The sequence below is a fragment of the Anomalospiza imberbis genome, unplaced genomic scaffold (genome assembly GCF_031753505.1).
Source record: "Anomalospiza imberbis isolate Cuckoo-Finch-1a 21T00152 unplaced genomic scaffold, ASM3175350v1 scaffold_687, whole genome shotgun sequence".
In the NCBI taxonomy this organism is placed as follows: Eukaryota; Metazoa; Chordata; class Aves; order Passeriformes; family Viduidae; genus Anomalospiza; species Anomalospiza imberbis.
This window is the reverse complement of record NW_027100300.1, coordinates 1-23508: the sequence shown is the minus strand read 5'-3', so window position 1 is coordinate 23508 and position 23508 is coordinate 1. Positions and strand designations below refer to the sequence as shown.

At 62.2% G+C, this 23508-nt stretch overlaps 1 protein-coding gene across 1 annotated transcript; it reads right to left on the bottom strand.

Moving 5' to 3' along the window:
- Positions 1–11933: 11933 nt before the first annotated feature.
- Positions 11934–21394, bottom strand: LOC137467567 (epoxide hydrolase 3-like). The gene is made up of 6 exons (XM_068179056.1): positions 21131–21394; positions 19881–19966; positions 18011–18309; positions 16389–16492; positions 14765–14913; positions 11934–12216 (listed from the first exon to the last, which is right to left on the bottom strand). The coding sequence occupies exons 1-6, from the start codon at positions 21374–21376 to the stop codon at positions 11985–11987; spliced, it is 1116 nt and encodes a 371-aa protein (XP_068035157.1). The 5' UTR covers positions 21377–21394; the 3' UTR covers positions 11934–11984.
- Positions 21395–23508: the final 2114 nt, after the last annotated feature.

Sequence of the window (23508 nt, the reverse complement as noted above, 5' to 3'; positions counted from 1 at the left end):
GCAGATGTCCGTCTGTCCCAATGGGTGGCAGATGTCCGTCTGTCCCCAATGGGTGGCAGATGTCCGTCTGTCCCCAATGTCCGTCTGTCCCAATGGGTGGCAGATGTCTGTCTGTCCCCAATGGGTGGCAGATGTCCGTCTGTCCCAATGGGTGGCAGATGTCCGTCTGTCCTCCAGGGGTGGCAGATGTCCGTCTGTCCCCAGGGGGTGGCAGATGTCCGTCTGTCCCAATGGGCGGCAGATGTCCGTCTGTCCCAATGGGTGGCAGATGTCCGTCTGTCCCAATGGGTGGCAGATGTCCGTCTGTCCCCAATGGGTGGCAGATGTCCGTCTGTCCCAATGGACGGCAGATGTCCGTCTGTCCTCCAGGGGTGGCAGATGTCCGTCTGTCCCCAATGGGTGGCAGATGTCCGTCTGTCCCCAATGGGTGGCAGATGTCCGTCTGTCCCAATGGGGGGCAGATGTCCGTCTGTCCCAATGGGGGGCAGATGTCCGTCTGTCCCCAATGGTTGGCAGATGTCCGTCTGTCCCCAATGTCCGTCTGTCCCAATGGGTGGCAGATGTCCGTCTGTCCCAATGGGTGGCAGATGTCCGTCTGTCCCCAATGGGTGGCAGATGTCCGTCTGTCCCAATGGGTGGCAGATGTCCGTCTGTCCCCAATGTCCGTCTGTCCCAATGGATGGCAGATGTCCATCTGTCCCAATGGGTGGCAGATGTCCGTCTGTCCCAATGGACGGCAGATGTCCGTCTGTCCCCAGGGGTTGCAGATGTCCGTCTGTCCCCAGGGGTGGCAGATGTCCGTCTGTCCCAATGAGTGGCAGATGTCCGTCTGTCCCCAGAGGTGGCAGATGTCCGTCTGTCCCCAATGGGTGGCAGATGTCCGTCTGTCCCAATGAGTGGCAGATGTCCGTCTGTCCCCAGAGGTGGCAGATGTCCGTCTGTCCCCAATGGGTGGCAGATGTCCGTCTGTCCCCAGGGGTGGCAGATGTCCGTCTGTCCCCAGAGGTGGCAGATGTCCGTCTGTCCCCAATGGGTGGCAGATGTCCGTCTGTCCCAATGGGTGGCAGATGTCCGTCTGTCCCAATGGGTGGCAGATGTCCGTCTGTCCCCAATGGGTGGCAGATGTCCGTCTGTCCCAATGGGTGGCAGATGTCCGTCTGTCCCCAATGTCCGTCTGTCCCAATGGATGGCAGATGTCCATCTGTCCCAATGGGTGGCAGATGTCCGTCTGTCCCAATGGACGGCAGATGTCCGTCTGTCCCCAGGGGTTGCAGATGTCCGTCTGTCCCCAGGGGTGGCAGATGTCCGTCTGTCCCAATGAGTGGCAGATGTCCGTCTGTCCCCAGAGGTGGCAGATGTCCGTCTGTCCCCAATGGGTGGCAGATGTCCGTCTGTCCCAATGAGTGGCAGATGTCCGTCTGTCCCCAGAGGTGGCAGATGTCCGTCTGTCCCCAATGGGTGGCAGATGTCCGTCTGTCCCCAGGGGTGGCAGATGTCCGTCTGTCCCAATGGGCGGCAGATGTCCGTCTGTCCCAATGGGTGGCAGATGTCCGTCTGTCCCAATGGGTGGCCGATGTCCGTCTGTCCCGATGGATGGCAGATGTCCGTCTGTCCCAATGGGTGGCAGATGTCCGTCTGTCCCACAGGGGTGGCAGATGTCCGTCTGTCCCACAGGGGTGGCAGATGTCTGTCTGTCCCAATGGGGGGCAGATGTCCGTCTGTCCCCAATGGGTGGCAGATGTCCGTCTGTCCCAATGGGGGGCAGATGTCCGTCTGTCCCAATGGGGGGCAGATGTCCGTCTGTCCCCAATGGGTGGCAGATGTCCGTCTGTCCCCAATGGGTGGCAGATGTCCGTCTGTCCCCAATGGGTGGCAGATGTCCGTCTGTCCCACAGGGGTGGCAGATGTCCGTCTGTCCCAATGGGTGGCAGATGTCCGTCTGTCCCACAGGGGTGGCAGATGTCCGTCTGTCCCCAATGGGTGGCAGATGTCCGTCTGTCCCAATGGGTGGCAGATGTCCGTCTGTCCCCAGGGGTGGCAGATGTCCGTCTGTCCCCAGGGGTGGCAGATGTCCGTCTGTCCCAATGGGTGGCAGATGTCCGTCTGTCCCAATGGGTGGCAGATGTCCGTCTGTCCCAATGGGCGGCAGATGTCCGTCTGTCCCACAGGAGTGGCAGATGTCCGTCTGTCCCAATGGGTGGCAGATGTCCGTCTGTCCCAATGGGTGGCAGATGTCCGTCTGTCCCCAATCGACGGCAGATGTCCGTCTGTCCCCAATGCGTGGCAGATGTCCGTCTGTCCCCAATGGGTGGCAGATGTCCGTCTGTCCCAATGGGTGGCAGATGTCCGTCTGTCCCAATGGACGGCAGATGTCCGTCTGTCCCAATGGGTGGCAGATGTCCGTCTGTCCCCAGGGGTGGCAGATGTCCGTCTGTCCCCAATGGCTGGCAGGTGTCCGTCTGTCCCAATGGGCGGCAGATGTCCGTCTGTCCCAATGGGTGGCAGATGTCCGTCTGTCCCCAATGGGCGGCATATGTCCGTCTGTCCCAATGGGTGGCAGATGTCCGTCTGTCCCCAATGGGTGGCAGATGTCCGTTTGTCCCCAATGGGCGGCAGATGTCCGTCTGTCCCCAATGTCCGTCTGTCCCCAGGGGTGGCAGATGTCCGTCTGTCCCCAATGGGTGGCAGATGTCCGTCTGTCCCAATGGGCGGCAGATGTCCGTCTGTCCCCAGGGGTGGCAGATGTCCGTCTGTCCCCAATGATTGGCAGATGTCCGTCTGTCCCAATGGGCGGCAGATGTCCGTCTGTCCCCAATGGGTGGCAGATGTCCGTCTGTCCCCAATGGGTGGCAGATGTCCGTCTGTCCCCAGAGGTGGCAGATGTCCGTCTGTCCCAATGGGTGGCAGATGTCCGTCTGTCCCCAATGGGTGGCAGATGTCCGTTTGTCCCCAATGGGCGGCAGATGTCCGTCTGTCCCCAATGGTTGGCAGATGTCCGTCTGTCCCCAATGGTTGGCAGATGTCCGTCTGTCCCCAATGGTTGGCAGATGTCCGTCTGTCCCCAATGTCCGTCTGTCCCAATGGGTGGCAGATGTCCGTCTGTCCCCAATGGGTGGCAGATGTCCGTCTGTCCCAATGGGTGGCAGATGTCCGTCTGTCCCCAATGTCCGTCTGTCCCAATGGATGGCAGATGTCCATCTGTCCCAATGGGTGGCAGATGTCCGTCTGTCCCAATGGACGGCAGATGTCCGTCTGTCCCCAGGGGTTGCAGATGTCCGTCTGTCCCCAGGGGTGGCAGATGTCCGTCTGTCCCAATGAGTGGCAGATGTCCGTCTGTCCCCAGAGGTGGCAGATGTCCGTCTGTCCCCAATGGGTGGCAGATGTCCGTCTGTCCCAATGAGTGGCAGATGTCCGTCTGTCCCCAGAGGTGGCAGATGTCCGTCTGTCCCCAATGGGTGGCAGATGTCCGTCTGTCCCCAGGGGTGGCAGATGTCCGTCTGTCCCAATGGGTGGCAGATGTCCGTCTGTCCCAATGGGCGGCAGATGTCCGTCTGTCCCAATGGGTGGCAGATGTCCGTCTGTCCCAATGGGTGGCAGATGTCCGTCTGTCCCCAATGGGTGGCAGATGTCCGTCTGTCCCAATGGGTGGCAGATGTCCGTCTGTCCCCAATGTCCGTCTGTCCCAATGGGTGGCAGATGTCCGTCTGTCCCACAGGGGTGGCAGATGTCCGTCTGTCCCACAGAGGTGGCAGATGTCCGTCTGTCCCACAGGGGTGGCAGATGTCCGTCTGTCCCCAATGGGTGGCAGATGTCCGTCTGTCCCCAGGGGTGGCAGATGTCCGTCTGTCCCCAATGTCCGTCTGTCCCAATGGGTGGCAGATGTCCGTCTGTCCCAATGGGCGGCAGATGTCCGTCTGTCCCAATGGGTGGCAGATGTCCGTCTGTCCCCAATGGGTGGCAGATGTCCGTCTGTCCCCAATGGGTGGCAGATGTCCGTCTGTCCCCAGAGGTGGCAGATGTCCGTCTGTCCCAATGGGTGGCAGATGTCCGTCTGTCCCCAATGGGTGGCAGATGTCCGTCTGTCCCACAGGGGTGGCAGATGTCCGTCTGTCCCCAATGGGTGGCAGATGTCCGTCTGTCCCCAATGGGTGGCAGATGTCCGTCTGTCCCCAATGGGTGGCAGATGTCCGTCTGTCCCAATGGGTGGCAGATGTCCGTCTGTCCCAATGGGTGGCAGATGTCCGTCTGTCCCCAATGGGCGGCAGATGTCCGTCTGTCCCCAATGTCCGTCTGTCCCACAATGGGTGGCAGATGTCCGTCTGTCCCCAATGGGTGGCAGATGTCTGTCTGTCCCCATGGGTGGCAGATGTCCGTCTGTCCCAATGGGTGGCAGATGTCCGTCTGTCCCACAGGAGTGGCAGATGTCCGTCTGTCCCACAGGGGTGGCAGATGTCTGTCTGTCCCTAGGGGTGGCAGATGTCCGTCTGTCCCAATGGGTGGCAGATGTCCGTCTGTCCCAATGGACGGCAGATGTCCGTCTGTCCCAATGGTTGGCAGATGTCCGTCTGTCCCCAATGGGTGGCAGATGTCCGTCTGTCCCCAATGGGTGGCAGATGTCCGTCTGTCCCAATGGGTGGCAGATGTCCGTCTGTCCCAATGGGTGGCAGATGTCCGTCTGTCCCCAATGGACGGCAGATGTCCGTCTGTCCCAATGGGTGGCAGATGTCCGTCTGTCCCCAATGGGTGGCAGATGTCCGTCTGTCCCAATGAGCGGCAGATGTCCGTCTGTCCCACAGGGGTGGCAGATGTCCGTCTGTCCCAATGGGTGGCAGATGTCCGTCTGTCCCAATGAGCGGCAGATGTCCGTCTGTCCCCAATGGGTGGCAGATGTCCGTCTGTCCCCAATGGGTGGCAGATGTCCGTCTGTCCCCAGTGGGTGGCAGATGTCCGTCTGTCCCCAATGTCCGTCTGTCCCCAGGGGTGGCAGATGTCCGTCTGTCCCAATGGGTGGCAGATGTCCGTCTGTCCCCAATGGGTGGCAGATGTCCGTCTGTCCCAATGGGTGGCAGATGTCCGTCTGTCCCCAATGGGTGGCAGATGTCCGTCTGTCCCAATAGACGGCAGATGTCCGTCTGTCCCCAATGGGTGGCAGATGTCCGTCTGTCCCCAATGGGTGGCAGATGTCCGTCTGTCCCAATGGGCGGCAGATGTCCGTCTGTCCCCAGGGGTGGCAGATGTCCGTCTGTCCCAATGGGCGGCAGATGTCCGTCTGTCCCAATGGGTGGCAGATGTCCGTCTGTCCCCAGTGGGTGGCAGATGTCCGTCTGTCCCAATGGGCGGCAGATGTCCGTCTGTCCCAATGGGCGGCAGATGTCCGTCTGTCCCCAGAGGTGGCAGATGTCCGTCTGTCCCCAGAGGTGGCAGATGTCCGTCTGTCCCCAATGGGTGGCAGATGTCCGTCTGTCCCAATGGGTGGCAGATGTCCGTCTGTCCCCAATGGGTGGCAGATGTCCGTCTGTCCCCAATGGGTGGCAGATGTCCGTCTGTCCTACAGGAGTGGCAGATGTCCGTCTGTCCCCAGAGGTGGCAGATGTCCGTCTGTCCCCAATGGGTGGCAGATGTCCGTCTGTCCCAATGGACGGCAGATGTCCGTCTGTCCCCAATGGGTGGCAGATGTCCGTCTGTCCCACAGGGGTGGCAGATATCCGTCTGTCCCCAATGGGTGGCAGATGTCCGTCTGTCCCGATGGGTGGCAGATGTCCGTCTGTCCCAATGGTTGGCAGATGTCCGTCTGTCCCGATGGGTGGCAGATGTCCGTCTGTCCCCAGATTGGCAGATGTCCGTCTGTCCCAATGGACGGCAGATGTCCGTCTGTCCCCAATGGGCGGCAGATGTCCATCTGTCCCAATGGGTGGCAGATGTCCGTCTGTCCCAATGGGTGCCAGATGTCCGTCTGTCCCAATGGGTGGCAGATGTCCGTCTGTCCCCAGAGGTGGCAGATGTCCGTCTGTCCCAAGGGGTGGCAGATGTCCGTCTGTCCCCAATGGGCGGCAGATGTCCGTCTGTCCCACAGGGGTGGCAGATGTCCGTCTGTCCCAATGGGTGGCAGATGTCCGTCTGTCCCCAGATTGGCAGATGTCCGTCTGTCCCAATGTGTGGCAGATGTCCGTCTGTCCCCAGATTGGCAGATGTCCGTCTGTCCCAATGGGCGGCAGATGTCCGTCTGTCCCCAATGGGTGGCAGATGTCCGTCTGTCCCACAGAGGTGGCAGATGTCCGTCTGTCCCCAATGGGTGGCAGATGTCCGTCTGTCCCACAGGGGTGGCAGATGTCCGTCTGTCCCAATGGGTGGCAGATGTCCGTCTGTCCCCAGATTGGCAGATGTCCGTCTGTCCCAATGGGTGGCAGATGTCCGTCTGTCCCAAGGGGTGGCAGATGTCCGTCTGTCCCAATGGGTGGCAGATGTCCGTCTGTCCCAATGGATGGCAGATGTCCGTCTGTCCCAATGGGTGGCAGATGTCCGTCTGTCCCCAGAGGTGGCAGATGTCCGTCTGTCCCAAGGGGTGGCAGATGTCCGTCTGTCCCCAATGGGCGGCAGATGTCCGTCTGTCCCACAGGGGTGGCAGATGTCCGTCTGTCCCAATGGGTGGCAGATGTCCGTCTGTCCCCAGATTGGCAGATGTCCGTCTGTCCCAATGGGTGGCAGATGTCCGTCTGTCCCCAGATTGGCAGATGTCCGTCTGTCCCAATGGACGGCAGATGTCCGTCTGTCCCAATGGGTGGCAGATGTCCGTCTGTCCCCAATGGGTGGCAGATGTCCGTCTGTCCCACAGAGGTGGCAGATGTCCGTCTGTCCCCAATGGGTGGCAGATGTCCGTCTGTCCCAATGGGTGGCAGATGTCCGTCTGTCCCACAGAGGTGGCAGATGTCCGTCTGTCCCAATGGGTGGCTGATGTCCGTCTGTCCCCAATGCGTGGCAGATGTCCGTCTGTCCCCAATGGGTGGCAGATGTCCGTCTGTCCCCAGGGGTGGCAGATGTCCGTCTGTCCCACAGAGGTGGCAGATGTCCGTCTGTCCCCAATGGGTGGCAGATGTCCGTCTGTCCCCAGGGGTGGCAGATGTCCGTCTGTCCCACAGGGGTGGCAGATGTCCGTCTGTCCCCAATGGTTAGCAGATGTCCGTCTGTCCCAATGGGCGGCAGATGTCCGTCTGTCCCCAATGGGTGGCAGATGTCCGTCTGTCCCAATGGGTGGCAGATGTCCGTCTGTCCCAATGGTTGGCAGATGTCCGTCTGTCCCACGGGGGTGGCAGATGTCCGTCTGTCCCAATGGGTGGCAGATGTCCGTCTGTCCCCAATGGGTGGCAGATGTCCGTCTGTCCCACAGGGGTGGCAGATGTCCGTCTGTCCCCAATGGGTGGCAGATGTCCGTCTGTCCCCAGGGGTGGCAGATGTCCGTCTGTCCCACAGGGGTGGCAGATGTCCGTCTGTCCCCAATGGTTAGCAGATGTCCGTCTGTCCCAATGGGCGGCAGATGTCCGTCTGTCCCCAATGGGTGGCAGATGTCCGTCTGTCCCAATGGGTGGCAGATGTCCGTCTGTCCCAATGGGTGGCAGATGTCCGTCTGTCCCAATGGGTGGCAGATGTCCGTCTGTCCCCAATGGGTGGCAGATGTCCGTCTGTCCCCAGAGGTGGCAGATGTCCGTCTGTCCCCAGGGGTTGCAGATGTCCGTCTGTCCCAATGGGTGGCAGATGTCCGTCTGTCCCAATGGGTGGCAGATGTCCGTCTGTCCCACAGCAGTGGCAGATGTCCGTCTGTCCCCAATGGTTGGCAGATGTCCGTCTGTCCCACAGGAGGTGGCAGATGTCCGTCTGTCCCAATAGGTGGCAGATGTCCGTCTGTCCCCAATGGGTGGCAGATGTCCGTCTGTCCCACAGGGGTGGCAGATGTCCGTCTGTCCCAATGGGTGGCAGATGTCCGTCTGTCCCCAGGGGTGGCAGATGTCCGTCTGTCCCACAGGGGTGGCAGATGTCCGTCTGTCCCCAATGGACGGCAGATGTCCGTCTGTCCCCAGGGATGGCAGATGTCCGTCTGTCCCAATGGGTGGAAGATGTCCGTCTGTCGCCAATGTCCGTCTGTCCCCAATGGGGGGCAGATGTCCGTCTGTCCCAATGGGTGGCAGATGTCCGTCTGTCCCAATGGGTGGCCGATGTCCGTCTGTCCCAATGGGCGGCAGATGTCCGTCTGTCCCCATTGGGTGGCAGATGTCCGTCTGTCCCAATGCGGGGCAGATGTCCGTCTGTCCCAATGGGTGGCAGATGTCCGTCTGTCCCAATGGGTGGCAGATGTCCGTCTGTCCCAATGGGCGGCAGATGTCCGTCTGTCCCCAGGGATGGCAGATGTCCGTCTGTCCCAATGGGCGGCAGATGTCCGTCTGTCCCAATGAGCGGCAGATGTCCGTCTGTCCAACAGGGGTGGCAGATGTCCGTCTGTCCCACAGGGGTGGCAGATGTCCGTCTGTCCCCAATGGGTGGCAGATGTCCGTCTGTCCCAATGGGTGGCAGATGTCCGTCTGTCCCCAATGGGTGGCAGATGTCCGTCTGTCCCCAGGGGTGGCAGATGTCCGTCTGTCCCCAATGGGTGGCAGATGTCCGTCTGTCCCCAGGGGTGGCAGATGTCCCCACAGGGCTCCAAGAGACACGGGGGACACGCTGGGGTCACCCCCAAATGTCCCCAGGCAAAGAAGAGACGAGGCCACGGGAGGGACAAAGTCGGTTTATGGTGACACGAGTGTCCCCAAGGGCCACCGCGGGGACAGGAACACGGGGGAGGGACACAGAGCAGCTGTGATGTCCCCAAGGGCCACCTGAGCTGAGGGACACAGAGCAGCTCTGATGTCCCCAAAGGCCACCTCAGGGACAATGAGGGACACAGAGCAGCTCCAATGTCCCCAAGGGCCACCTTGGGGACACCAATGAGGGACACAGAGCAGCTCCGATGTCCCCAAGGGCCACCTCGGGGACACGAACGAGGGACACAGAGCAGCTCCAATGTCCCTAAGGGCCACCTCGGGGACACGAACGAGGGACACAGAGCAGCTCCGATGTCCCCAAAGGCCACCTCGGGGGCAAGAACGAGGGACACAGAGCAGCTCCAATGTCACCAAAGGCCACCTTGGGACAATAAGGGACAAGAGCATCTCCGATGTCTCCAAGGTGGCCCTTGGGGACACAAACAAGGGTCACAGAGCAGCTCTGATGTCCCCAAAGGCCACCTGAGCTGAGGGACACAGAGCAGCTCCGATGGCCCCAAGGGCCACCTCGGGGACACCAACGAGGGACACAGAGCAGCTCCGATGTCCCCAAAGGCCACCTGAGCTGAGGGACACAGAGCGGCTCCGATGTCCCCAAGGGCCACCTCGGGGACATGGGCCGAGGCCACAGTGGATGTCACCCATGGCTCAGCGCCCTCCAGGCTCTTGTCACATGTGGTGACACCAGACGAGGCCCTGAGGGCGGTGACAATGTCCCTGGTGGCCTTGTCACACATGGTGACATGGAGCAGAGACACCACGGAGGACATTCCCTCGAGGAAGGACGAGTGACACGGCCGCGCTGTCCCTGTCCCTCAATGTCCCTGTGTCCCTGTCCCCATGTCCCTGTCCCTCAATGTCCCTGTGTCCCTGTCCCCATGTCCCTGTCCCTCAATGTCCCTGTGTCCCTGTCCCCATGTCCTTGTCCCTCAATGTCCCTGTGTCCCTGTCCCCATGTCCCTGTCCCTCAATGTCCCTGTGTCCCTGTCCCCATGTCCCTGTGTCCCTGTCCCCCTCCAGGCTGTCACTGTCCCTGTGTCCCTGTCCCTGTGTCCCTGTCCCCAGTGTCCTGTTCCTGTGTCCCTGTCCCTTTGCCTCTGTCCCTGTGTCCTGTCCCTGTCCCCATGTCCCTGTCCCTGTGTCCCTGTCCCTCAATGTCCCTGTGTCCCTGTCCTCCTCCAGGCTGTCCGTGTCCCTGTGTCCTGTCCCTGTCCCCATGTCCCTGTCCCCGTGTCCCTGTCCCCGTGTCCCTGTCCCCAGTGTCCCCATGTCCCTGTCCCTGTCCCCATGTCCCTATCCCTGTCCCCGTGTCCCTGTCCCTGTGTCCCTGTCCCCATGTCCCTGTCCCCAGTGTCCCTGTGTCCTCCAGGGTCCCCCCCCCCATTCCAGATGTTGGGGTCCCCACCCTGACCTTGGTGTCCCCGCCCAGATGTTTGGGGCCATTCCAGATGTTGGGGTCCCCACCCTGACCTTGGTGTCCCCATTCCAGATGTTGGGATCCATTCCAGATGTTGGGGTCCCATCACCCACCGAGGTCCTCCCATCCAGATGTTGGGGTCCTCCCATCCAGATGTTGGGGTCGTCACCCAGATTCCAACGTCCCCGTTCCAGATGTTGGGGTCCCCACCCTGACCTTGGTGTCCCCACCCAGATGTTAGGGTCCCCATTCCAGATGTTGGGGTCCCCACCCTGACCTTGGTGTCCCCGCCCAGATGTTTGGGTCCATTCCAGATGTTGGGGTCCCCACCCTGACCTTTGGTGTCCCCGCCCAGATGTTTGGGTCCATTCCAGATGTTGGGGTCCCCACCCTGACCTTTGGTGTCCCTGCCCAGATGTTTGGGGCCATTCCAGATGTTGGGGTCCCCACCCAGACCTTGGTGTCCCCAACCAGATGTTTGGGGCCATTCCAGATGTTGGGGTCCCCACCCTGACCTTTGGTGTCCCTGCCCAGATGTTTGGGGTTTATTCCAGATGTTGGGGGGGTCCCATCACCCACCGAGGTCCTCCCATCCAGATGTTGGCGTCGTCACCCAGATTCCAATGTCCCCGTTCCAGATGTTGGGGTTCCCCACCCTGACCTTGGCGTCCCTGCCCAGATGTTGGGGTCCCCAACCCTGACTTTGGGGCCCCCATTCCAGATGTTGGGGTCCCCAACCAGGATCCTCCCAATATTGGGGTGGGGGGGCCCCCCATCCAGATGTTGAGGTCCTCCCATCCAGATGTTGAGGTCATCACCCAGATTTCAACGTCTCCGTTCCAGATGTTGGGGTCCCCACCCTGACCCCAGTGTCCCCAACCAGATGTTTGGGTCCATTCCAGATGTTGGGGTCCCCACCCTGACCTTGGTGTCCCCACCCAGATGTTTGGGGTCCATTCCAGATGTGGGGGGGTTCCCATCACCCACCGAGGTCCTCCCATCCAGATGTTGCGGTCGTCACCCAGATTCCAATGTCCCCGTTCCAGATGTTGGGGTCCCCACCCTGACCTTTGGTGTCCCCGCCCAGATGTTTGGGGTCCATTCCAGATGTTGGGGGGGGGTCTCATCACCCACCGAGGTCCTCCCATCCAGATGTTGGCGTCGTCACCCAGATTCCAACGTCCCCGTTCCAGATGTTGGGGTCCCCACCCTGACCTTGGTGTCCCCACCCAGATGTTCGCGTCCATTCCAGATGTTGGGGTCCCCACCCTGACCTTTGGTGTCCCCGCCCAGATGTTTGGGGCCATTCCAGATGTTGGGGTCCCCACCCTGACCTTGGTGTCCCCATCCAGATGTTGGCGTCCATTCCAGATGTTGGGGTCCCCAACCAGGATCCTCCCAATATGGGGTGGGGGGGGTCCCTCCCATCCAGATGTTGGGGTCCCTCCCACCCAGAGGTTGAGGTCATCACCCAGATTTCAACGTCCCCGTTCCAGATGTTGGGGTTCCCCACCCGGACCTTGGTGTCCCCGCCCAGATGTTGGGGTCCCCAACCAGGATCCTCCCAATATTGGGGGGGGGGGTCGCTCCCATCCAGATGTTGGGGTCCCTCCCATCCAGATGTTGGGGTCCCTCCCACCCAGATGTTGGGGTCGTCACCCAGACGCCAACGCCCCCGTTCCAGATGTTGGGGCCCCCTCCCCCCGCCCAAACCCCGCCCTTCCCCCGCCCCCTCCCCGCCCCCACCCTGGGCGTGGCTACGAGCCCTCCTCGGCCCCTCCCCCAAGAAACTCTCCAATCAGCTTGGCCAGGAGGCGGGGCCTCTCCTCGGGCAGCCAATGGGAGGCGCCGGGCAGGAGGCGGAGCCGGGCGGAGGGGCGGAGCCAGCGCAGGTGGGCGGGGCCGAGGCGCGGGTCCAGGAAGGCGTCGCGGGAGCCCCAGAGCAGCAGCGTGGGGGGAGGGGGCGGCTCCCGCGCGATGGGCGTGGCCCTGCGGGGGGGAGGGGACACGGGGACACGTCACGTGGGGGACACACCTGGGGGACACACCTGGGGGACACCTGGGGACACCTGGGACACACCTTGGGGACACCTGGGGACAGCTGGGGACAGCTGGGGACACCTGGGGGACATCTGGGGACATCTTGGGGGCACCTGGGGACACCTGGAGACAGCTGGGGGACACCTGAGACACAACTGGAACACAACTGGAGACACCTGGGGACACCTGGGGACACCTGGAGACAGCTGGGGACACCTGAGACACAACTGGAACACAACTGGAGACACCTGGGGACACCTGGGGACACCTGGAGACAGCTGGGGACACCTGGGGGACACACCTTGGGGAGACCTGGGGACACCTGGGGGACAGCTGGGGGACATCTGGGGACACCTGGGGGCACCTGGGGGACATCTGGGGGATATCTAGGGACACCTGGGGACAGCTGGGACACAACTGGAGACACCTGGGGACACCTGGGGACACCTGGGGACATCTGGGGGATATCTGGGGACACCTGGGGACATCTGGGGACACCTGGGGACATCTGGGGACACCTGGAGACAGCTGGGGACATCTGGGGGACACACCTTGGGGACACCTGGGGACACCTGGGGACATCTGGGGACATCTGGGGGCACCTGGGGGACACCTGGGGACACCTGGGGACATCTGGGGACATCTGGGGACACCTGGGGACATCTGGGGGCACCTGGGGGACACCTGGGGACACCTGGGGGACATCTGGGACACATCTGGGGACACCTGGGGACATCTGGGACACATCTGGGGACACCTGGGGACATCTGGGGACACCTGGGGGACATCTGGGACACAACTGGAGACACCTGGGGACACCTGGGGACACCTGGGGGACACCTTGGGGACACCTGGGACACAACTGGAGACACCTGGGGACACCTGGGGACACCTGGGGACATCTGGGGGACACCTGAGACACAACTGGAACACAACTGGAGACACCTGGGGACACCTGGGGACACCTGGAGACACCTGGGGACATCTGGGGGACATCTGGGGGACACCTGGGGGACATCTGGGGCCATCTGGGGGCACCTGGGGACACCTGGGGGACATCTGGGGGACACCTGGGGGACATCTGGGGACACCTGGAGACAGCTGGGGACATCTGGGGGACACACCTTGGGGACACTTGGTGACACCTGGGGACACCTGAGGGCACCTGGGAACAGCTGAGAGACATCTGGGGACACCTGGGGACACCTGGGGACATCTGGGGGACACCTTGGGGACACCTGGGACACAACTGGAGACACCTGGGGACACCTGGGGACACCTGGGGGACACCTGAGACACACCTTGGGGACACCTTGGGACACCTGGGGACACCTGGGGGACATCTGGGGACACCTGGGGGATATCTGGGGACACCTGGGGACATCTGGGGACAGGGTCAGGGACAGAGTCTCGGTCACCTGGGGACACCTGGGGTCAACCCCAACCCAACTGGGAACATCCCAAACTCAACTGGGAACATCCCAAACCCAACCGGGAACATCCCAAACCCAACTGGGGTCATCCCAAACCCAACTGGGATCATCCCAAACCCAACTGGAGTCATCCCCAACCCAACTGGGAACATCCCAAATCAAATGGGAACACCCAAACCCAACCAGGAACATCCCAAACCCAACTGGGGTCATCCCAAACCCAACTGGGGTCATCCCCAACCCAATTGGGGTCATCCCCAACCCAATCGGGATCATCCCAACCCAACTGGGGTCATCCCAACCCAACTGGGAACATCGAAACCCAACTGGGAACATCCCAAACCCAACTGGGGTCATCCCAAACCCAACTGGAGTCATCCCCAACCCAATTGGGATCATCCCAAACCCAACTGGGGTCATCCCAAACCCAACTGGGGTCATCCCAAACCCAACTGGGGTCATCCCCAACCCAATTGGGGTCATCCCCAACCCAATTGGGATCATCCCAACCCATCTGGGGTCATCCCAACCCAACTGGGAACATCGAAACCCAACTGGGAACATCCCAAACCCAACTGGGAACATCGAAACCCAACTGGGAACATCCCAAACCCAACTGGGAACATCCCAAACCCAACTGGGAGCATCCCAAACCCAACAGGGGAACATCCCAAACCCAACTGGGAGCATCCCAAACCCAACAGGGGAACATCCCAAACCCAACCGGGAACATCCCAAACCCAACAGGGGAACATCCCAAACCCAAGTGGGAACATCGAAACTCAACTGGGAACATCCCAAACCCAACTGGGAGCATCCCAAACCCAACCGGGAACATCCCAAACCCAACTGGGAACATCCCAACCCAACTGGGAACATCCCAAATCAAATGGGATCATCCCAAACCCAACTGGGAACATCCCAAACCCAACTGGGATCATCCCAAACGCAACTGGGAACATCCCAAACCCAACCGGGATCATCCCAAACCCAACTGGGACCACCCAATGGGGTCCCACCACCCAACTGGGACCACCCAAGCCCCCCCCCCGGGCCCCACCCACCGGAAGAGGTTGCGGTAGTAATGGATGGGGGGGCTGAGCCCCCCGGGCTGGGAGAGGCCGAACAGGTACGCGTCCAGCTCCTGCTCCGAGAGCCGCCACGCCGGGTCCTGGATGCCCGTCTGGGCACTGGTCAGGAACGTCCTCACCAGCTGTGGGGACAACGAGGGGGCACCCCGAAAATTTGGGACAAACTGGGGGCTGGGTGGTGCCAAAACTCCCAAAATTGGGGAGAAAAGGGGGGAAATGGGGGTCAGGTGGTACCAAATCCCCCAAAATTTGGGATGAAATGGGGGAAATGGGGTTTGGGGATGCCCGGACCCTAAAAATTGGGGAGACTGAGGGGGGACACTGGGATAGGTGGCCCAGGACCCCAAAAATTTGGGACAAAATGGAGGCTGAGGGGTGCCAAACCCCCCAAAATTGGGGTTAAAATGGGGGAAATTAGGGCTGGGTGGTGCCAAACCCCCCAAAATTTGGGGAAAAAAATGGGGAGAAATGGGGGTTGGGGGTGCCAGAACCCCAAAATTTGGGGACACCGAGGGGGACATGGGGCTTGGGGGTGCCAGGACTCCAAAACTGGGGACAAAATGGGGGAAATCAGGGCTGGGTGGTACCAAACCCCCAAAAATTTGGGATAAAATGGGTAAAGTGGTGGTTGGGGGTGACAGGAGCCCAAAAATTTGGGGACAAAATGGGGGAAATGATGACAAAATGGAGGACACGACGTCTGGGTGGCACCACCAACCCCCTGATGGTGGTGCCACCAGCCAACCTGGGGACAAAATGGAGGACACGAGGACAAAATGGAGGACACGAGGTCTGGGTGACCTCAACCCCCAAAAATTGGGGACAAACTGGGCGAAACGGGGGCTGGGTGGTGCCAACCCCCCAAAATTTGGAACAAAGAGCTCTGGGTGACACCAAACCCCCAAAATCGAGGACAAAGAGCTCTGGGTGACACCAAACCCCCAAAATCGAGGACAAAGAGGGGAACATGAGGTCTGGGTGGTGCCACCACCCCCAAAATCGAGGACTAAGAAGAGGGGGGACACGAGGTCTGGGTGGTGCCACCACCCCCAAAATCGAGGACTAAGAGGGGGACACGAGGTCTGGGTGGTGCCACCACCCCCAAAATCGAGGACTAAGAGGGGGACACGAGGTCTGGGTGGTGCCACCACCCCCAAAATCGAGGACTAAGAGGGGGACACGAGGTCTGGGTGGTGCCACCACCCCCAAAATCGAGGACTAAGAGGGGGACACGAGGTCTGGGTGGTGCCACCACCCCCAAAATCGAGGACTAAGAGGGGGACACGAGGTCTGGGTGGTGCCACCACCCCCAAAATCGAGGACTAAGAGGGGGACACGAGGTCTGGGTGGTGCCACCACCCCCAAAATCGAGGACTAAGAGGGGGACACGAGGTCTGGGTGGTGCCACCACCCCCAAAATCGAGGACTAAGAGGGGGACACGAGGTCTGGGTGGTGCCACCACCCCCAAAATCGAGGACTAAGAGGGGACATCGCTTTGGGGTTGGGCATCGCCCCTTCGGGGGCTTCTTGAGGAGCTCCTGGGGGTGGGAGGTGGCACCGAGGGGACAGAGGGGACACGGAGGGGACAGGGCTGACCTGGAAGTCGGCCAGGGACAGGAGCAGCTCGGGCAGCCAGGGCAGCTGGAACAGGAACATGTAACAGGAACGGAGCAGCTGCGACGGGTGACGGGCCGTGAAAGCTGGGGACAGCCGCAGGGACAGGACATGGGACACGGGACACGGGACACAGGACATGGGATGTGGGACATGGGATGTGGGACATGGGACACGGGACATGAGACACTGGACACGGGACGTGGGACGTGGGACGTGGGAGGTGGGACATGGGACACGGGACATGGGACACGGATGTGGGATATGGTATGTGGGACATGGGACACGGGACATGAGACACTGGACACGGGACGTGGGACGTGGGACGTGGGACGTGGGACGTGGGATGTGGGACACAGGACACGGGACATGGGACATGGGACATGGGACATGTCCCCACCATGGGGACAGCCACAGGGACATGGCACATGGGACATGGCACATGGGACATGTCCCCACCATGGGGACAGACATAGGGACATGGGACATGGGACATGGCACATGGGACATGTCCCCACCATGGGGACAGACATAGGGACATGGGACATGGGACATGGCACATGGGACATGTCCCCACCATGGGGACAGACATAGGGACATGGGACATGGGACATGGCACATGGGACATGTCCCCACCATGGGGACAGCCATAGGGACATGGGACACGGGACATGGGACATGGCACATGGGACACGGGACATGTCCCCACCATGGGGACAGCCACAGGGACATGGGACACGGGTCACGGGACACGGGACATGGGACACGGGACATGTCCCCACCATGGGGACAGGGATGGGGACAGGGACACCATGGGGTGAGGGACAGGGCCAGGGCCACCACAGGGCCACCACAGGGTCAGAGACAGGGGGACAGGACCACCACAGTGTCCCCAAAGCCCCCAGTGTCCCCAACATCCCCAATGTCCCCAGCGTCCCCAGTGTCCCCAACATCCCCAATGTCCCCAGCGTCCCCAATGTCCCCAGCATCCCCAGTGTCCCCAACATCCTCAATGTCCCCAGTGTCCCCCAGTGTCCCCAATGTCCCCAATGTCCCCAGTGTCCCCAATGTCCCCAGTGTCCCAAACATCCCCAATGTCCCCAGTGTCCCCAACATCCCCAGTGTCCCCAACGTCCCCAATGTCTCCAGTGTCCCCAACATCCCCAATGTCCCCAGTGTCCCAAACATCCTCAATGTCCCCAGTGTCCCCAACATCCCCAGTGTCCCAAACATCCCCAATGTCCCCAGTGTCCCAAACATCCCCAATGTCCCCAGTGTTCCCAATGTCCCCAGTGTCCCCAACATCCCCAGTGTCCCCAAATGTCCCCAATGTCCCCAGTGTCCCCAACATCCCCAATGTCCCCAGTGTCCCCAATGTCCCCAGTGTCCCCAACATCCCCAGTGTCCCCAACATCTCCAATGTCCCCAGTGTCCCCAACATCCCCAATGTCCCCAGTGTCCCCAGTGTCCCCAATGTCCCCAGTGTTCCCAATGTCCCCAGTGTCCCCAGTGTCCCCAGTGTCCCCAATGTCCCCAGTGTCCCCAGTGTTCCCAACATCCCCAATGTCCCCAGTGTCCCCAATGTCCCCAGTGTCCCCTGTCACCTGCCATGACACCCCGGTGGGGCGCGTCCATCACCACCAGCTTCTCCACCAGCTGGGGGTGACTCGAGGCCACCTCCCAGGCCAGGACCCCGCCCCAGTCGTGTCCCACCAGGACACAGCGCGGCGTCCCCGCCGGTGTCCCCAAGGCCTCGATGACCTCGCAGATGTCCCCGAGCAGCAGCTCCAGCCGGTAGCTGTCCCTCCCCGGTGGCTTCTCGGAGTCCCCGTAGCCCCGGAGGTCCAGGGCCACCACCCGGAAGCGGGGGCTGAACTCCTGCAGCAGGTGACGCCAGCAGAACCTGGGGACAGCGGGGACGGTGGTGGCACCACGGGGACAGACTGATGGCCAGGAGCAGGGGGGACATGGGGACACCTGGGGACACTCGGGGACACCCGGGGACACCAAGGGAGACGTGGAGACCCTTGGGGACACCTGTGGACACCTGGGGACACCAAGGGGGACCTGGGGACCCTTGGGGACACCTGGGGACCCTTGGGGGACACTTGGGGACACTCAGGGACTCTTGGGGACATCTGGGGGACACCAAGGGAGACCTGGAGACCCTTGGGGACACCTGGGGACATCTGGGGACACCAAGGGAGACCTGGGGACCTTTGGGGACACCTGGGGACCCTTGGGGACACCTGTGGACACCTGGGGACACCAAGGGAGACCTGGGGACATCTGGGGACACCTGGGGACCCTTGGGGGACACCTGTGGACACCTGGGGACACCAAGGGAGACCTGGGGACATCTGGGGACACCTGGGGACCCTTGGGGGACACCTGTGGACACCTGGGGACACCAAGGGAGACCTGGGGACCCTTGGGGGACCCTTGGGGACACTCGGGGACACCTGGGGACATCTGGGGACACCAAGGAAGACGTGGAGACCCTTGGGGACACCTGGGGACCCTTGGGGACACCTGTGAACACCTGGGGACACCAAGGGAGACCTGGGGACACTTGAGGGACCCTTGGGGACACTCGGGGACACCAAGGGAGACCTGGGGACACCAAGGGAGACGTGGAGACCCTTGGGGACACCTGTGGACACCTGGGGACACCAAGGGGGACCTGGGGACCCTTGGGGACACCTGGGGACCCTTGGGGGACACTTGGGGACACTCGGGGACTCTTGGGGACATCTGGGGGACACCAAGGGAGACCTGGAGACCCTTGGGGACACCTGGGGACATCTGGGGACACCAAGGGAGACCTGGGGACCTTTGGGGACACCTGGGGACCCTTGGGGGACACCTGTGGACACCTGGGGACACCAAGGGAGACCTGGGGACCTTTGGGGACACCTGGGGACCCTTGGGGACACTCGGGGACACCAAGGGAGACCTGGGGACACTTGAGGGACCCTTGGGGACACTCGGGGACACTTGGGGACATCTGGGGACACCTTGGGGACACCAAGGGAGACCTGGGGACCCTTGGGGACACCTGGGGACCCTTGGGGGACACCTGTGGACACCTGGGGACACCAAGGGAGACCTGGGGACCCTTGGGGACACTCGGGGACACTCGGGGACACCTGGGGACTCTGGGGACACCAAGGGAGACCTGGGGACACCTGGGGACCCTTGGGGACACTCGGGGACACCAAGGGAGACCTGGAGACCCTTGGGGACACCTGGGGACTCTTGGGGACACTTGGGGACATCTGGGGACACCAAGGGAGACCTGGAGACCCTTGGGGACACCTGGGGACATCTGGGGACACCAAGGGAGACCTGGGGACCCTTGGGGGACACTTGGGGACACTCGGGGACACCTGGGGACATCTGGGGACACCAAGGGAGTCCTGGAGACCCTTGAGGGACCCTTGGGGACACTTGGGGACACCCGGGGACACGCACCAGTTCTGGGGGAAGCCGTGGAGCAGCAGCATCAGGGGGGCGCCGGGGGCGCCCCGAGCGACGTAGTGGAGACGCAGCCCCGAGCCCTGGGGACACCGCGGGGACATCGGGGTGACAAAGGGGACAGGGACACCTTGGGGACACCTTGGGGACACCCCCAAATCAGCCCCTCACCCCACCCCACCCCGCAGGGACCCCCACCCCGCATCTGTCACAGCCAGGACCCCCCGGATCCCCTCAGGACCCCCCTAAATCTACCCAGGACATCCCAAAACCCTCCCCAAATCCACCCAGGACCCACCAAATTCCAGCCAGGACCCCCCAAATCCCCCCAGGACCCCCTAAAACCTCCCCAGGACCCCCCCAAATTCCAGCCAGGACCCCCCAAACCTCCCCAGGACCCCCTAAAACCTCCCCAACCCCCCCCCCCCCCAGGACCCCTTAAAACCTCCCCAAACCCCCCAGGAGCCCCTAAAACCTCCCCAAATCCCCCCAGGAGCCCCTAAAACCTCCCCAAATCCCCCCAGGACCCCTTAAAACCTCCCCAACCCCCCACAGGACCCCCCCAAATTCCAGCCAGGACCCCCCAAATCCCCCCAGGACCCCCTAAAACCTCCCCAAACCCCCCCAGGACCCCTTAAAACCTCCCCAAACCCCCCCAGGAGCCCCTAAAACCTCCCCAAATCCCCCCAGGACCCCCTAAAACCTCCCCAAATCCCCCCAGGACCCCTTAAAACCTCCCCAAACCACCCCCAGGACCCCGCCAAATTCCTGCCAGGACCCCCCAAATCCCCCCAGGACCCCCTAAACCCCCCCCAGGATCCCCCCAAATTCCAGCCAGGACCCCCCAAATCCCCCCAGGAGCCCCTAAAACCCCCCCAGGACCCCCCCAAATTCCAGCCAGGACCCCCCAAACCCCCCCAGAATCCCCCAAAACCTCCCCAAACCCCCCAGGATCCCCCCAAATTCCAGCCAGGACCCCCCAAATCCCCCCAGGACCCCCTAAAACCTCCCCAGGACCCCCCTAAATTCCAGCCAGGACCCCCCAAATCCCCCCAGGACCCCCTAAAACCCCCCCAGGATCCCCCCAAATTCCAGCCAGGACCCCCCAAATCCCCCCAGGACCCCCTAAAACCCCCCCAGGACCCCGGCAAATTCCAGCCAGGACCCCCCAAATCCCCCCAGGACCCCCTAAAACCTCCCCAGGACCCCCCAAATCCCCCCAGGACCCCCCCCAGGACCCCCCGCACCTGCAGCCGCAGGTGCCGGTGCTCCCCGAAGGTGCCGTCGGCCAGCCCGGGCGGGGCCGTGTCCCTGCGCTGCCCCCTCAGCGCCGCGCAGGGCCCGCGGCGCAGCAGCAGCGCCACCCCCCAGAGGCCAAAGGCCACCCCCGAGGCCACCGCGGCCACCGCCAGCCCCCCCCGGGCCAGCAGCCCCCGCAGGGCCAGCAGGAGCCGCGTGGGGGCCAGCAGGAGGGACAGGAGGCGCCGCGGCATGGGGACAGCTGGGGACAGCTGGGGACAATGTGGGGACGATGTGGGGGACAGCTGGGGACAGAGGGAGAGGGACATGGGGACAGCTGGGGACAATGTGGGGACAGGTGGGGACAATGTGGGGACAATGTGGGGACAGCTGGGGACAGAGGGACAGGGACATGGGGACATGGGGACAGCTGGGGACAGGTGGGGACAATGTGGGGACAATGTGGGGGACAGCTGGGGACAGAGGGAGAGGGACCTGGGGACACCTGGGGACACCTGGGGACAATGTGGGGACAGCTGGGAACAGAGAGAGAGGGACATGGGGACAGCTGGGGACAGCTGGGGACACAGTGGGGGAGTGTCAGGACACCTGGGGGACACCTGGGGACAAAGGGATGGGGCATGGGGACAGTTGGGGACACCTGGGTGTCCCATCCCCACAGGGTGGCCTTGTCACTAATGTCCCGTGTCCCCACGGTGTTCCAAACCCAGCGTGGCCCTGTCCCCAGGGTGTCCCCAAAGCCCCCGCAGTGTCCCCATGGCCCCCGCAGTGTCCCCATTGTCCCCAAAGTCCCTGCAGTGTCCCCATGGCCCCCACAGTGTCCCCATTGTCCCCAAAGTGTCCCCACCTTGTCCCCATTGTCCCCAAAGTCCCTGCAGTGTCCCCATTGTCCCCCACAGTGTCCCCATTGTCCCCAAAGTCCCTGCAGTGTCCCCATTGTCCCCCACAGTGTCCCCATTGTCCCCAAAGTCCCTGCAGTGTCCACACCTTGTCCCCATTGTCCCCGAAGTCCCCGCAGTGTCCCCATTGTCCCCCACAGTGTCCCCATTGTCCCCAAAGCCCCCAGAGTGTCCCCAAAGTCCCCTCAGTGTCCCCATTGTCCCCCACAGTGTCCCCATTGTCCCCAAAGCCCCACATTGTCCCCAAAGCCCCTGCAGTGTCCCCACCTTGTCACCATTGTCCCCAAAGTCCCCTCAGTGTCCCCAGAGCCCCCGCAGTGTCCCCAAAGTCCCCACAGTGTCCTCGTTGTCCCCAAAGCCCCCGCAGTGTCCCCATTGTCCCCAAAGCCCCACATTGTCCCCAAAGCCCCCGCAGTGTCCCCACAGTGTCCCCACCTTGTCACCATTGTCCCCAAAGCCCCCGCAGTGTCCCCATTGTCCCCAAAGCCCCACATTGTCCCCAAAGCCCCCGCAGTGTCCCCACAGTGTCCCCACCTTGTCACCATTGTCCCCAAAGTCCCCGCAGTGTCCCCAGAGCCCCCGCAGTGTCCCCACAGTGTCCCCACCTTGTCACCATTGTCCCCAAAGCCCCTGCAGTGTCCCCAAAGCCCCCGCAGTGTCCCCACGGCCTCCACAGTGTCCTCGTTGTCCCCAAAGCCCCCGCAGTGTCCCCATTGTCCCCAAACCCCCACATTGTCCCCAAAGCTCCTGCAGTGTCCCCACAGTGTCCCCACCTTGTCACCATTGTCCCCAAAGTCCCCTCAAGGTCCCCAGAGCCCCCTCAGTGTCCTCAAAGTCCCCACAGTGTCCTCGTTGTCCCCAAAGCCCCCGCAGTGTCCCCAAAGTCCCCACAGTGTCCTCGTTGTCCCCAAAGCCCCTGCAGTGTCCCCACTGTCCCCACCTTGTCACCATTGTCCTCAAAGTCCCCTCAGTGTCCCCAAAGCCTCCACAGTGTCCCCATTGTCCCCAAAGCCCCACATTGTCCCCAAAGCTCCTGCAGTGTCCCCACAGTGTCCCCACCTTGTCATCATTGTCCCCAAAGTCCCCTCAGTGTCCCCAAAGCTCCTGCAGTGTCCCCACAGTGTCCCCACCTTGTCACCACTGGCCCCTAAGCCCCCTCAGTGTCCCCACTGTCCCCACCTTGTCACCATTGTCCCCAGAACCTCCGCAGTGTCCCCACGGCCTCCACAGTGTCCCCACAGTGTCCCCACCTTGTCACCATTGTCCCCAAAGCCCCTGCAGTGTCCCCACAGTGTCCCCACCTTGTCACCATTGTCCCCAAAGTCCCCTCAGTGTCCCCAAAGCCCCCGCAGTGTCCCCATTGTCCCCAAAGCCCCACATTGTCCCCAAAGCCCCTGCAGTGTCCCCACAGTGTCCCCACCTTGTCACCATTGTCCCCAAAGTCCCCTCAAGGTCCCCAGAGCCCC